This window comes from Quercus lobata, chromosome 2 (assembly GCF_001633185.2).
Source record: "Quercus lobata isolate SW786 chromosome 2, ValleyOak3.0 Primary Assembly, whole genome shotgun sequence".
In the NCBI taxonomy this organism is placed as follows: Eukaryota; Viridiplantae; Streptophyta; class Magnoliopsida; order Fagales; family Fagaceae; genus Quercus; species Quercus lobata.
The window spans coordinates 85415355-85432470 of record NC_044905.1 but is presented as its reverse complement, the minus strand read 5'-3'; the positions used below and the strand labels follow the sequence as shown (position 1 = coordinate 85432470).

Sequence of the window (17116 nt, the reverse complement as noted above, 5' to 3'; positions counted from 1 at the left end):
GTTTAAGGGTTCGTTTGGATATAACTTATTTTGTTGAAAACTAAAAATACTGTAACAAAATAATTTTTAAATATGTGAATAATGTTGTGGGACCCATTTTTAATATTTTTTCTTAAATAAAGTGGTTGTGAGTCCCGTGAATAGTGCATGAACAATGTGTAAACAGTGCTCTATGTCTCCTGAAATAGTGAAATGTGTGCATCAAAAAAAGAAAAGAAAAGAAATGCGTAGACGGGAAATGCGCAGACATAGACCCTAAATCCAAACATATAGTATGTGTTTGGATATGACTAAAACCTGCGTTTACGTTTTCATTTCACGTTTCCTTCCTTTTCTTTCATTTTTTTTTTTCAGTGCGTGAATAGTGAATTTATTGTGCAGAGACAAAAATCACTGTTCATGTACTGTAGCATTACTGTTCACGTACTGTAACAGTACTATTCACGCATTTAAAAATATTAAAAATAGGTCCACGATACTTTTCACACATTTAAAAATTATTTTGCTACAGTGTTTTCAGTTTTCAATTTTTAATTTCAGTAATAATAAGTTCAATCCAAACGGACTCATAATAAATATTATGGTTCAAAATAATATCAAAACCGTGGATTAAAAAGTAACGTGAAAACGCATTTTTAAAGCATACCAAGCTCTAACAACAAGTCTAGAAGCTGTCAAATCTCAAGTGAGTCTTAAGGCGAATCATGTTGTGGGATGTGGGCTGTGGGTTGTGGATCCCAGATAGCATAAACAATCACAGGTCGTGTTTCATTGAAGCGGGCCACGTACTCGGCGACGACGTGAGGACCAATAACAAAGCCTGAGAGACAATTTGAGTGAGTACAGTACACTGTACAGTGTACACTTTAATCAAACCAGAAAAACACGATAGCCTACTTGACCACTTCAGAGGGAGCACGGGGTAAAAAGCTAAAAAAAAGTCATTCGCGATTGCAACACGCGCCACTCCGAAGAGCATGGTTCAGCAATCCCGTTTCAAACCGCCTAAACTGTAACGTCAAATCATTCTATCCCATATTTAAAAAAAAAAGTAAAAAACACATGGACCGGCGCCATTCGTATCTCCCTCCTCCAATAACAAGTACAACACACGCGCCCCTTCCTTTTACTCCTACGTGGCTCCAGTACCCGGTCTTTCTTTTCAAAGTTTCAAAAAAAATCATTTCCTCTATCACACTGACACAGTACTGTTCGTTCAAACTTCAAACAGATTAAAAAAAGAAAAAAAGAAAAAAAAAGAAAAAGGAAGGTAAAGAAAAAGTTTCAAAAAATATCTTCCAAATTCTAACAACCACCAACTCTATATCATGAGCTCCTTCAGCTACTCAAAACTCAACAAAACGGTAACAGTTAGATCGAGAAGATGAATGTGGTTGGGAGACAGATGTCGCGATCTAATTCGTCGTCGCACCACCAGCGTCAGTACTCCGATCACTTAATCGACGCTTCCTCTAAGTGGCTCCAATCCTCGACAAGTCTTTCTCAGGTAAAAATGCTTTTTCTATTTTTTATTTTGTTAATTATAATCGCAGAGTCTGACTACTGGTACTACAAGGAAATGCTTGGAGTACGAAGTCGTTTTACTATATATATATATATATATATATATAAATGTGCAGGATTTCGGGTTCTATGGAGGTGGAGTTCAGGGGTCGAGAATGAGCAGGAACATTGCGGACCCTCCGACGCCTCTGGGTTCGAGGTCCATGAGCTTGAGAAGGAATGGTGACGATCAAGTCTCACCCACCAGTGAGTTCAGCCCCGGCTTGCTCGATCTACATAGCTTCGATACCGAGCTATTGCCTGAGGTTTGCTCTCTCTTTTTTCACATTCTGTTTACAATTTTATCATGTAAGTCTTTTTTTTTTTTTTTTTGCAAAATGTATGTGATAAAAAGAGTCGCTTGTATAATTGTATTGCTTTGCTCGTTGTGTTTTCACGAATTGGTTAGTATATAGGGTATGCGGTACACATTGTGATCATAATTATTTATTTTCAAGCGTATTAATCTCCACCGTACGTTGGTGGATATAATTAAAATGCTAAGATCAAAGTTTGTGAAATCTATATATATATATATATATATATATATATAAAAGAGAGGATTCTCATCTTTTAATTAGACTTTTATATGGTTCAAAAATACCCTTCTCATTAATGAAAAGTAACTTGTGATAAATGTAAATAACAAATTTCATTTTGAATTCAAAAAGAGAATTCTTGGATTTTTTTCCTTCACATTCATTTTTTATTCCCTAAAATTTAGCATTTTTTTTAAAAAAAATTTCTTTTTTATAATAGATACAAATTATTAACATTTACCCAAAAAAATAGAAGAGCCTTTAAGCACTCGCAAGTCGCAATGCATGTGCTTAGATGCTTGTAATCGATTATGATCATAGTTGTTACCATAACCCAAAGCTACCAATAAAAGAAGCTTCAAAGATGGTAAATACTTAGACCATAGAGAGATTTGTTCAACTTGCAGACAGACTTTAGACTCCCTGTCACTAGCAAATCCAGGTAGTAACTTCATGTACACCTCCTCATCTAAGCCCCTGTGAAAGTTGTTGTATGATCGTGTGTGATGATTGAAAGATTTATGTTGGTTTGGCCTAACGGCCTTGATCCATAGTGAGAAAGCCCTCTACATATTATATTAAGCACTTGTGTTACAATAAACCTAATGTAAGGTTTATATACTAGAGAATATATGACTAACCCTAGGCTAACCATAGACTCACCTAAGGTTAATATGCTTGTTCTACATGTACATGGGCCTACAATTGATTTGGGCCACTTGGGCCATAATATATCTAACAGTTCCCATGCAAAAAAAAAAAACATTATTCATATCTGATTGGATCAAGTGCCAATCGTGGACAGCAGCTAGAGCAAGAAGACACCGAACTGTAACAAGCTTAGCCACACGAGGAAATGTCTTGTAGCAGTCAAAACCCACTTTTTGAGTGTAGCCTTTGGCTACCAGCCTTGCTTGATTTTGTAGACCCATTTACAACTAATGAGTTAGTTTCTTTCTAGCAGTTAATGCGGTAACAGTCCAAGTATTATGAGCCTCTAGAGCTGTAGCTGCCACAGCATCCCTCCAATGTGGATGCTTAATAGCCTGATGAAAGAACTTAGGCTTATAGTTGGAGGAAATGGCTTGGGTGAAGGCCTTATGAGCAGTGGACAACTTAGAATAAGAAATGGAGTGCTCGAGGTCATGGGGCTTACCTTAGGGAGGAGTAGCAAGAGTAGAAGATGAATGAAGTGGGATGTCTGTTGAGGAAGCTAGTTGACAGTATTAGTCAAGGATAGTATCATTGGATGAAGGGATTGATTGAGAAGAAGTGGACAGTGAGTGATGCAGGTTAGAAGCTAAGGAATTAAATGGAAACACATTCTCATAAAAAAACACCTCTAGATACAAAACTAGTTTTGGTAAAGAAATCAAGAAGCTTATAGCCTTGTTTCTAGGATCAAACTTTGTTCTGTGATGCACAGGTGTAGAGGCATAACACAAGCAGCCAAAGACCTTTAAATGAGAAATAGGATGGGAAAACCTTAAAGAGACACTCATAGGGAGATTTATTAAATAGAATTGGAGATGGTGACCTATTGATAAGGTAGGCTGCAGTAAGAACACAATCTCCCCAAAATTTCAATGGTAAGTTGGATTGAAACCTAAGACCCTTGCCACATTCAGTATGTGATAATGTCTCTCCACAATTGGATTTTGTTGTGGAGTGTCAACTCAGCTTAATTGGTGGATCTAGATGCAAAAAATTCTGTCATAGAAAATTCATGGGCATTATCTGTTCTTATGCACTTAATCTTAGAGTTAAATTAGGTTTCAATCATGATGAAGAATGATTGCAGTAATGTGTTAGCATCTGATTTGAATCTCATTGAAGTCAACCCAAGTCCCCATTAGGCAATTGAACAGGAGTATGAGTGATTGCTGTGGCAGAAATGAAACATGATACTAAATGGACCACATAGTCTGTGGCCCCATTATCTATGATCCAATCATCAATGGAGAAAATTGATTGGCTGATTCTTCTTGAAGAAAAGATAAGAGCGTTTGAGATCAACAGATGGTAGAATTGACAAAGTAAAAAAAACTACCTGATAGAGTTGGAATGGACTGAGACATGAAGCGTCACATTTGCTATTTGTTGATTGGTGTGAGGCTGAGAAATCACATTTGCTGCTTGGGGATTGGAATCCACTTGGTTTATAGAGACTTGTGATTTGATGAAAGCCGATAATTGTTGACATTGGGCTTGAGACAAAGGCAGGTTGGAAATTTCATCTGAACCAGAGAAAGATTGGGGCATGGAAACAGACACTTGGGTTTGCTATTGGTCCCTTCCCTTTGGCTCAATATCTTGGAGGATGTCCATGTTGCTTGCAAATTTTGTCAATTACATGCCCTGCAAACCCACAGTGGGTGCAAATTGATCTCTATTTGTAAGGTTTGCCTGCTGATCTAGAATCTTACTTAAGCATGATCAGACTTGGACATAAGAGCTGTGGGCTCAATAGTAGGCATGGGAATGGAACTTGACCCAATCTCTATCTGTCTTTCCTCTTGTACAACAATAAAACCCTCTTGATGGATGACAAAGTATTCCTAAGCAAAATTTGCTCTCAAAAGTTGTAAAGTGCTTAATTCTGTCCCAACAGAAAGCACATGGCTACTTGTGTCGGTACTCAACCAAACTGCTTAGTGCCCCCAACTGAACCTTTGGGATGTGGGCGATAATTCATCAGCTCATCCCAGAGACACTTCAGACGTGTGTAATAGGCACTGAGTAAAAGGGTTTCTTGGTTGAGTGATGCGATCTCCTTCTGAAGCTGAAAGATTCTTGGTTCATTGCTCTGTAAATATCTCTCTTTGAGATTCAGCCATACATCGCTAGTTGTATCGATGCATATGACTGGCAGAAATCTCCTTAGGCAGAGAGTTCAAGAGCCACGTGAGAACCATGGGTTGCACCTAGTCCACACATTGAACAAAGGCACAGACATGTATGATGAGGGGCAAAATAGACCCATTGACATAGTCTACTTATATTCCTAGGCATGAGAGCCATCATCATAGACTACTCCAAGTGTGGTGATTATCACCTATGATTGGTTGAGGCACAAGTGGAGTACCAGGGTTATCTCCATGGTGAAGGAAGTAGGGGATAGAGGGATCTTGGGAGATTGAAGTAGCAAAAGACCCAGAGCAGGAAGAACTTGAAGCATGATAAAAGAAGCGCAATCTTATTAATCCTCTGATACCATATTAAGAGATGGACTAAGAGCTTGCTAACAACTTAAGCAAGAGGAAAATGGAGAGGAAAATGATTTATTATCCTTCTTGATTAATCTGTACAAGTGAGCTTTGTTCCTATATATTAGAACAAAGCATTACTGAAACTAACTGAAATCAAAACTAATCCTAATGGCTAAGATGTTCAGCATATTTGGAATAACTATCTCTTAACTCCACTAAAGCAACTAATCATGCATTAACTTATTGGCCTTCACACGTGACTTGCAGTATTGATGGAGTTTTACTAGAGAAACTAAATGACAGTGAGGTTAGTACCTGGTCTTGCTGTATGACCTGTCATATTGATAAACTGATATAAAGCGACTTTTCTTAAATATCAACCTTCACTGATATGCTTGTATCTTCACTGCTGCAGTTCTTCGCTTTGTAATACTGAGCATAGAAATTTATGGAGATAACAGCTCTATAATCACTTGAAACAGTGACAGGGTTTTGCTTTGATATTTTCCAGGTTCCATTTTCCAGATTAGGCTGGACTTATACATTTATACTTGCCTTGATGCAAATTCTCCATTATTATTGTTTACACGGTTCAATGGCAATGATACTGGCCTTTTTTAGGGGCTGGTCATTGCATGGCTTGATTTTCCTGTAGACAGTTGGATTTTCATGTGTTTTTATTGGAAAGATGATCATGATGTGGGTGATTAGATGACCCATCAATCATAACAACACCATAAATCCCCCATCCCTGATTTAACAATTTTTTTGTTTTTGGTTAATAAATATGTGTTTTGTGGGTAAATTTATGACAACTTTGTTGGACCTTAAGTTTGAATAAAACTTTTAAGTGATGATTTTATGTCTCCCATATCTAGATGCCAGTCCCAAGCCTATATGGTGGATCGCAACTTCATCAACCTCTTCACAACAGAAGTTTTGATGACTCTGAGCCGTTTCTTTCCACCAACAAGCTTATAAACAGATCCCGAGGGTTGCCAGACAATAATCTTCTCAAAAGTTTCTCAGCAGATAAAGAAAGAGCCAATAATGTTGCTAAGATCAAAGTTGTGGTATGTCTATTTGATAGTGTCAATCAGAATGCTTCTGTTACTCTTTACTGTGTGGTGCATGGTAGTTTTGATTCCTTGGACAATTTGCAATACCATCTAGATTAGTCAAGGTTGTTGTCAGCTGTGTATTTTCTACAGAAACTTCAAAATGAAGGTGTATATTAGAGGACTACTACATAGAAGTAGACCATGCATTTGTGCTATGTTTAGCTGCCTACTTTCTTGTGATAATAATGCTAGCGATAATTTTCACTGCAGGTGCGCAAGAGACCACTAAATAAGAAGGAAATAGCAAAGAAAGAGGAAGATATTATTACCATAGAACCAACTTCCAATGCTCTCACAGTTCATGAAACAAAACTCAAAGTGAGTACCTAATGCTGAGTCTCTTTCTGCGTAGGCATTTGTGGTGAGGTCAATATCTAGATAGGATTTTTTTCCTTGTCTATTCTTATTTGGTCGTATGATTGTCTAAGCCCCTGTTCATACTTACCTACACAGCTACCGTTACCCCTTTTATTGAATTCCTGGTGGGACTGTGGTGATGTTTTGTGGAGACTAATGAACTTATATTAGTTAATACCGTGAAAGTTTAAGATAGCTGAACTTGTGTTTAGAAGTTAGAACTTAATTGTGAGGAATGTTTTGAATGCCTAAGTAGAAAGGAGATACAGTGGCATGATTTCTGCCTTATATAATATATATATATATATATATATATGAGCAAATGACATGGATTTGTTGTTTTTAACTCAATGTCTATATCTGAAATTGGAACTGAAAGTGGGAGAGTCTTGAATGCCTAAATTAGAAAGAAATGATTATTAAAGTTTTCTACTCTAATTGTGGCAGTATCTGCCAGTTGGACTCATTGTCCAAACCTTAAACTATTGCAACTCAATCCTATATCCTGGAGCTGAAATTCTATATCTGATGAATGGGCTCTTTGACCTGATTTCTACCAAAGTCTAATTTACCACTTTCTGCAGGTTGACTTAACAGAATATGTTGAGAAACATGAATTTGTTTTTGATGCTGTGCTGAATGAAGATGTTTCAAATGATAAAGTGAGTAAATGACAGGACTTGGCTTATGTTACAATAATCACTCAGCTAGTTTCACTAGTTCTTTTATTTCTACCGTAGGTATACTCAGAGACTGTGGAGCCAATAGTTCCACTAATTTTCCATCGAACTAAAGCAACCTGCTTTGCATATGGGCAAACAGGCAAGTGGTTTAGGTATTCTTAATTAAAAAAAGTATATGTAGATCATATATTCATGTGAGATGCTTACTGTTTGACATTTACAAACAGAAAATAATTTCTCTCCACATTTAGCCGTATAAATGCATTTATAAAGATTTCTTTGCAAAAGGTTTGACAGCATGGGAAAGTAATGTCTTGTTATGTCTTTCCTTGTGAATGGGACATACTAGATGTTTTGAACAAATAAAGATAACCTTTTCTTTTTCATATTATTGTGGATTGACTTGGTTCTGTTTCCCGATTGTTATTCTTCTTCCATATTATCTTGCATCAGCTTAAGTTGATCATATTTGCTTGTTCAGGGAGTGGAAAGACTTACACAATGCAACCATTACCCCTCAAAGCGACCCAAGATATTTTAAGCTTAATGCATCACACCTACTGGAACCAAGGTTTTCAATTATTTGTCAGTTTCTTTGAAATATATGGAGGGAAACTTTTTGACCTGCTCAATGATCGTAAGTAAGTTTTTCATCCTACACAACAGAAACATGTGTTCAGGTTCAGGTTCTTCACTTCATTTTTCCTGAATGATTTCTACATTTTGCAGAAAGCTTTGCATGAGGGAGGATGGGAAACAGCAGGTCTGCATTGTAGGTTTGCAAGAATACAGGGTATCAAATGTTGAGACGATCAAGGAGTTCATTGAGAAAGGAAATGCTACAAGAAGTACTGGTACTACTGGTGCAAATGAGGAATCTTCAAGATCACATGCTATACTTCAGCTTTGTATCAAGAGGTCAGCCAATGGGACTGAGTCAAAGCCTTCTCGACTTGTAGGCAAGCTATCTTTTATAGATCTTGCTGGAAGTGAACGTGGTGCAGATACTACTGACAATGATAAACAGACAAGGTAGGGATTTATTATATGGACATCTCAGCATACTTATGATATGGTACTTCAAAGCAGTAACACTGCTTCAGATAGTCATGGTTAAGGAGTTATAGGTAGGAGATATTCCCTGCCAGAATTTGGACTGGATTATTGACATTTGTTTTCATTGTATTTAGTTTGTGAATCTGTAACTGCCACTGTTAGTAAAGCTTGAGTTGCAGTGAGGTACCTAGACATGTAATCTTTGTTTGTTTGTTTTTTTCTTTTTTTAAAAATTGTTGCAGAATGGAAGGTGCTGAAATCAATAAAAGCTTACTTGCTTTGAAAGAATGCATTAGAGCTCTTGACAATGACCAGGGTCACATTCCTTTCAGAGGGAGTAAGTTGACAGAAGTTCTTAGAGATTCGTTTGTTGGTGACTCACGCACTGTTATGATATCATGCATTTCACCAAGCTCAGGATCATGTGAACACACTCTCAACACACTAAGATATGCTGACAGGTACATTGTTTTTGTCCAAAAATGGAAGTGGGCAAGTGGCTCTTATTATTATTTATATGTTCTAATGGATATTTATATTCTAGAGTGAAGAGTTTGTCGAAAGGGAACATTTCAAAAAGGGATCCCTTGTCTTCATCTTCAAACCTGAGAGACTCAACTGCATTGCCCTTGTCAGCTTTACCAGATGAATCAACCTTTGAGGATAATATAACTTATGTTTCCAATGACAAGAACAAGTTTGGCTGGTCCAAACATATTGAAAAAGAACCCTCCCCACCATTTAATGTGGATCATGTTCCAAGTGGGAGGATAGAGGGAAGTTTGCCTGCAGCTGTATATTTAGATTATCACAAAGTTCATAGAGGTGGTCAAAATGACATGGATGAAGATGATTTTGATTACTCTGAGCATAACTATGATCAAGAGAAACCATCAAGGATGAATAATAAAAAGGTAGAGACCTACCAAAAATCAACTTTGGAGGATAAGAGGAAGATTGACTTTCAGATTAAAAGGAGGGATATGTCTGACATTGCTGCTAACAACTCTCATTCTGATGATGATCTTAATGCCCTACTTAAGGTAATTAGAGTGTAGGTATATGATTTTGATTTTCATTTTAATTGGCAAGTGAAATCCTGATGTGCCTGATGGCAGGAGGAGGAAAATCTTGTAACTGCTCACCGGAGACAAGTGGAAGAGACAATAGACATTGTCAGAGAGGTTACTGCAATCTCTTTTTAAGCATATCTACTAATTTTTCATGTTTCCTATGTTTATATTTGGTATGATTGGTAGTTTATTTGTGCAGGAGATGAATCTGCTGGTTGAAGCTGATCAGCCAGGCAATCAATTGGATGAATATATCTCCAAATTGAATGCCATCCTTTCACAGAAGGCTGCAGGAATTTTTCAATTGCAGACCCAGTTGGCTCAATTTCAGAGGCGTCTTAAAGAGTATAATGTTTTGGCATCTTCTGGTAATTGAATTTATCCAGGGGACTGTGCTGATGAAAACCATTGTTTAATATGGTGTGGATTTTGTTGGGCAGTTGTTTGTGTTGCTCAGTTTCTTCCTTGTTGGAGGTTTGGTTTTTGCCATATGGAGCCTAGTTCCTTCTCTCTTTGGTATCACTGTCTCAACTCAGCTGTGAGCTATGAGTTAGAGGAGCTCTGATACATATGCACATCTGCTCATTTGCAGATTTTGTAATGCCTGCAGTAGTATAATTTTATTAGTGGAAATTAGAAACGTCCTGCTTGGGTTGTTAAGTTTGTTAATATAGAGCTGTAAATCTCTAGTGATGTTTTCTTTACTGAGCGGCTTTCCTCTAATGGACGTGGGGAGTGATGCAATCAATTTGCTCGTTGTAGCAGCACATTTTTGCCCCCTATATCTTTGTTGTTATGTTGTTATTTTATTTGCTTCTCAATTGGATTGTTAATTAATTTGGTTGGAGGCTTCTTGTGAATGGCAGGCATTGGTAGTGTATCTCTAGTTCTCTATTATATAAAAAAGTTCACATTACAAAATAACCATTTCTTTTATAGTCCCAAAGCTTTGACCATTTCATAAACTACTGAAATAAGATCATTTATAACTTTGACTTAAATCAGAGACATCATCTTTGAAGAATAGCATAACTTTTCTTCATGAACTTCTTATAAAAGATTATAACTTTTATGGTCACAAAACTTAACATTTTATAAAGAACAGATATCTAATACCTTTTTAACATAAACTTTCTAAAGAACAGTAAAACATTTCATCAGAAACATTATCTTTAAAGAATAATAAAACTTCAGAAACTTTTATCTTTAAAGAACAGTATAAACTTCTTTTCATGAGAGTTTATAACTTTTCATTATGCTCGTAATGCATTTCAACAGAATCATTCTCTTATGATCATAAAATAACATAGATGTTCATAAATAATATATTGGTTAGTTCATATTTGATAAGCCTGTAATGATTTGGGAGGCTCTCAGCACATTGTGCCAGACATCTAGCATTCCCCACAATACCAAGAATTCCTAGGATCATATCATAGCATATCACACCTTTTTCGGTGTGCTCAGATTATCAACCACGAGGTTGGTTGACATCCTTCACAAGTTGGTCATTCCCAATAAGGGCGGGTACAACAGAATTCTTACCACTTTTAATGGCCAATCAAATAATATTTTTCATAGAAAACCAATATTTAACTCCCTATTGGCTGATTTTAGATCATACTAGAGGACATAATCCGAAAATATTTCATACTTATACATCATATTGAAATGCATACCTTTACATAATATTTCATAACAATAGCCTTTCAACTATTTTCTTAAAACATTATGTTCATGAAATGAGTAATAGCATTAATACGCTTAAATCATATTCATAAGGTTTCAAAAACTCACAAACACATCTTTCTTTGAAACATGATTATATGCCATATCTTTATTCAAAAATCTTTTAATGCATAATATATTTTAAAATAATCTTGACTTACCAAATGCCCATATCATTTATCCTAAACCTGAAAGCAGAGGAACCTGGGAGCCTAAAGTCGAATGACCTCAGACTTGGGTTCTGGTAACACCTAAACTAGTTATCAAAACTTGTTATTATCAATTATACCTTAGCATAAACTTATAGATACATCTAAAAAACTTAGCTCTCAAAAATAAGGAAATCCTAATCTCATCTCAAAGAGGTTCCCAAAACACAATTTACATTCATTAAACAACATGATGTACTAAACCACAAAAAAACCATTATTTTTAAGTTCATACTTATATCATGTCAAACAAAGCTAAACTCAATTCATAATGTGCTTGAGATTGGAAGCAATGGTGCATGCATAAAAATAAGAAACATAGGTTCCAATAAGCACAACATAGATATACAACCACATATACTCATAAGGCAACATACAACACATTGAGCAAAACAACTATATAGAAATAGCAGTAGTATGGTTTAGAACCCCTTCTTTGGGTACTAAACCGTGAAACTAAGGCATACAAAAATTTATCTATGATCTATACATACTAAATTATGAGTATACTAATTTACAAATCAATTATTCATCCTAACTATAGAATCAAATCTTCAAATTTAGGTATGTCACTTACTGTTCACTACTTATCCTAGAAGCATATCATTTTTAGAGCCAAAGCATAAAATCATGATTTATTAAAAATCATACAAGCCAGTATACTCAAATCTGCTCTAAGAGAAAATATTCTCAAGTTGATCAGGGCTTTTCAATCCATCCAAACACCCGTAAATCAAGTAAATGTTTCTGAAAAACCTGTTACGTCAAACCAAACATAGCATAAGAAAAATGCCGCAGTTAGACAAGCACTGCAACATGCCGCACATATAATTAGAGAGAATTTGTGCTATCCTAGGTATCGTTCCCAGATGCAAATGTTAGGCTTAAACAAATATTCATAATCCAATTTAATATAGCAGATAAGCCACTCCAAGAACATTTTTTTTCTTAAGTTTTGCTGTATTTAAATAAGAAAATTGTTATGAATGATTGATATTGTTTTTATAATTTGACATTCTTAATTGTTGCAAGATCAAGAATAGTTCTAACGATTTTTCAATTTCGACTATGACAAGTGGATCATAATGTTTTTCTATGAGATTGTGGGTACGGGACAACGACTTGTTCACATCAAATTTCAATCCAGGAGATTTACATTGGTGTAATGAACACAACCATATTTTCATGAATTAGTAGCCCAAATATAAGTCATAATGATTCATAGTTTTATTAGAAATCTATATATATCAAATATTTTTTTAATAAAAATGCTCCAACAATAACTCCTATGGTGAAGGAGTCTCCAACACATCCGAGTTGTGATTGGGTTCAAAGGGGATGGGAATGTCATTACCTATGAAGCACGGATACAAGTACAGATACAATGACATGAGTAATTTTTGAAAAATTATAACATAAAAAGGTCAGTATGATAGAACACTTGTATAACACAACTACAATACAGTTAAATGAAGTATTTGAGCTTCCTAAATCATCACCACCCATCTTAACCAATTATCATTATCTTCCTCTTGTTCTTCATTATTTTTATGTGGTAACTATAATGCTTATATTAAGGGTTCGTTTGAGATTTGTTTATTTTATTGAAACTGAAAACTTTTTGTTTAAAATATTGTAAATAAAAATAAAAGTTAGCTGAAATAGTATAGTAAGATCTATGAATAGTACCAAAAAGTGTAATGAAACTTATAAATAATAGCAAAAATAAACTGAATAGTAAAATAAGTCGGCAAAATAATCTTTTGCAAACCGACACAAGCACAAAACAAATTTTTATACAAAAATATAAATTTGATTTAAACAGCAATAAAAACAATAATATTTAGAGCTAGAAAGAAAGCACGACTCTCCGTAGATGAATTGACTATTATTGTAGGTCGGTTTTGTTAAGCCCAACAAAGCTAAAACCAACCCGCTCACCACTTTCTTGTGATTAGACATTATAATCTTTGTGATCGGAACAGTATAATCTTGGCTCAACCCAAGTCTCTATCGTATCTCCTTTTGATATCAAATATGCTTTCACACTAATTTTGACCTTTCCTGGGTTTCTCCTTAAGATATTTTTGACACTTCCTTATCCTTTCCTGATGTTTGACACCTTTTTTGATAATCTGACGTTTGATACCTTTTACTTAGGCCAAAACTCCATCCAATCATAATAATGATGAAGACCCCACCAATTACTATAGATCACGTTTACCCACAATACAGGGTATGAATAAGACGGTGACGAGTTGAGATTTTAATTGCAATTTCAAGTCGGCTATTTGTTAAAAACTAATTGACTAGTGGATATATAATCTAGTGGTGGTGGTCTTTTTCATGACAAATCAATCACATGAATGAGCAAATTGATTTTAAAACTTAGAGATGATTGGTGGACTATCTAATCTTTTACATATGGTAGAAGCGTCGTTTTGGAGTTGTTTATCAAACTTGGACCTTAAGAAAACACACTATTATTTATTGTCTATTAACTTTATCTAATTGCTTAAACCGACCAATTAGAGACTCACTGGCTATTTAAACTAACCAATCAGAGACTAATTCCTTCACTCCTGTTAACACTGTTTCTAGTTTAGGCAATAATTCAGAGAAGGGTCTCTATCTTATTTATATAAGCTTACATAAGCATGATTATTACCTAGACTGATACAAGTAAAAGGTTGATTAGACGTTAAATAGTATTCTTATAATCAACGTGATCTTGCTTTAGATTCCATTGAATTAGAACCAGATATACATGGCAAAGAAAAATAAGAGTCAATTTAATTGTCATGGTTCTTGTGTGCATGATTTTTTTTTAATTTTTTTAATGGGCTCTTGTGTGCATGATAAAGACACTTCAAAGAAATGACAAATCTCAGTGTACCTGGTAGGATCGACTGTCTACCCCAATTCAGACCTAATTAAATAAGTTAATGGGGAGTAAATATTATGTTGGTAAGTGTGGGACATTGCATTAAGGTCCAGATATGTCAGGAACATTCATGGTGAAAATCTTGTTGCTGAAGAAATGTATAATATATATTTTTTAATAGATAGTAAGATCCTATAAGATTTGAATTTATAGTGTCTTAACTCACCGGTTCATACCTAATTAAATAAGTTAATGGGGAGTAAATATTATGTTGGTAAGTGTGGGACATTGCATTAAGGTCCAGATATGTCAGGAACATTCATGGTGAAAATCTTATTGCTGAAGAAATGTATAATATATATATTTTTAATAGATAGTTAGATCCTATAAGATTTGAATTTATAGTGTCTTAACTCAATGGGATTGGTCAAGTAGTTGGGCACTTGGTCTCAAAGTGACTGTCTTGGGTTTGACTAGGAGTTTTCTAGTTCAAGTCCGGACACTAGCACTTTGAAAAAATTCTTTAGGCTAATGATATACCCTGTTATGAGCCTACCCATAGTGAACAATGATTAGTCTCTGGTTGAAAGTTTTGAGAAAACAACGTGGAAAACAAAAAAAAAAAAAAAAATTTATAGTGTCTTTTATCATTAGGAATACATATTTTTTTTTAGGTGTGGGATTCGAAATCAGAGTCCCTTATTTGACCTTTTTATTTTATTTTATTAATTTACTTGACTAAACCCATTGTTATGAGCTTTCATTTAATCCATACTTCTTGGTCTTTAATTTGACGGTTATTCAATTCCTTGTATCTCCTATTCGGAGATTTTCACTCCCGTTCAAAGTCTAAGAGTAGATAGACAAATACATGCCTTTTCCATTTAATTCCAATTATTTTAACAATAAGTTAAAACATACATCAAAAGTCTTATAGTTTAGTGACATCGATTGTCTCTATTATAAAAAGAATTATGGTTCAGATTTCTCATCTTTCACTTTTTGTAATAATTTAATTATTAAAAAAAATCTACAAAATTTTTTATTATTAATTTTTCATAATTGTTTGAGGTGTCAAATTGTAAAATGATGTAAGTTTTGGTTCGACGTGAAAATTAATAACAACTTGTCACCGTAATATGTTCTAAACAAATATTATGTCATAACCTAAATCCTTTTCAATTAGTAAAGTGACAGTAGCAGTAACAAGCCATTATAGTTGTTTTAATTACAGATAATGGTATTGGCACCTAAAAGCTACAAAATTGATTTGCAATCTAATTTATATATATATATATATATATATATTGCAATTAAGTATTTGTGAATCTTAATCACCAAAATTGTTAATTATTGTTAAATTACTGATTTTTCCAAAAACTTAAACTATTAGAATATGGTAAATTTAATCATTTAACCAGTACTTCTAACAATTACTATCTTACTTGTGATTGATGTGATAGCTATAGTTTTCTTTATACAAAATTAACAAATTTCTCACTTCCTCCAGAAACTGAAGTTGCTGTCTGATGGACCATGGTAGTGTTTTCATTATTGGTGAACAAAGATTTATATATATATATATATATATATATATATTTTTTTTTTTTTACGGCCATGCCTACTTTTTGTTGGTGAGCAACTGAGCATGTGGGTCAAGACGTCAAGTGCATAAAATATTAAAGTGCTTTAATGGATATGTGGTCGAATTAGTGACCCCATTTTCTGATTTGGGCGAGTAATTAATGGATCATGCATGCTTTTGTTTTTAATGGAGGATCATGTTTTTGCTAAGGAAAAGATTGTAATTTTCATTTGGAATTCGATTGTGTACACATAGTTGATAACCAGAGGCTATCGTCACTGTCCAAGATGCATGGGGCATTTTATATCTATTCATTATTATTGTAATCATTTCATTTTTTATTGTTATGTTTCATTTATCGTTCTTTTCTAAGGTGGATCTCGTCTAGAAATTAGTAAGACAAAAAGTAAGGGAAAATCTACTCTTAAGATAGTACAATGCATAAACAAATAGAATTAATATGTCCAAAATTGAATTCTTTTTGACCTAATACTATGAATCTTTCCCCTTTGGAGGGAGGAAATATGATTAATGATTATAACAGAATGATATATTTTAGATACAGTTTTATTAGTAAAAAAGAAAAGAAAAGTACAGTTTTATGTATTCTATCTAAGTTTTTTCAATTAAATTCAATCATTATAAAGTTTTTATTTTTATAATTAAGACAATCATATGGTTGAATTTAATTTGAAAATTTAAAGTACAATACCTAAAAACTATATTTAAGTTTTATCCATAAAAAATGCTTATATATATATGATTTTTTTTTGGATGGGCTTTATGTTATTATAGCCTATGTTATTGGTTGTTTAACAAAGACCTCTTGAGGATATATTAAGAGTTCAACACTTGGAAACATATCCATCTTTTATTGGTGGGTTTTATTTGGCTCAACTACTAATTGAATAAAAAACCATAACACAAGGAGGTGTTTGGCATATTATAAGATGGATTACCTAATTTAATTAGATTTACTTGTTTTCAATTTGATAAAAATTTTGGTTCAAGAATTGGTTCGAAATTGGACCATATATATTTCCATTAAAAATTAATTAGGATTATTTCATAAACACTTTTAAATATAAAATTCCTAAAAATGAATCTTG

General features: G+C 34.2%; 1 protein-coding gene across 2 annotated transcripts; it reads left to right on the top strand.

The window, feature by feature from the left end:
- The first annotated feature begins 1249 nt into the window (after nucleotides 1-1249).
- LOC115976946 (kinesin-like protein KIN-13B) lies at nucleotides 1250-10441 on the top strand. Of its 2 annotated transcripts, none has more exons than XM_031098518.1 (12): nucleotides 1250-1507; nucleotides 1641-1829; nucleotides 6190-6384; nucleotides 6643-6750; nucleotides 7374-7451; nucleotides 7530-7611; nucleotides 7954-8113; nucleotides 8202-8504; nucleotides 8771-8989; nucleotides 9073-9571; nucleotides 9647-9712; nucleotides 9801-10441. In XM_031098518.1, the coding sequence occupies exons 1-12, from the start codon at nucleotides 1385-1387 to the stop codon at nucleotides 9975-9977; spliced, it is 2199 nt and encodes a 732-aa protein (XP_030954378.1). In that variant the 5' UTR covers nucleotides 1250-1384; the 3' UTR covers nucleotides 9978-10441. The 2 variants fall into 2 exon arrangements, with proteins under 2 accessions (XP_030954378.1, XP_030954379.1); XM_031098519.1 differs by having other exon boundaries at nucleotides 9788-9910.
- The last annotated feature ends 6675 nt before the right edge of the window (nucleotides 10442-17116 follow it).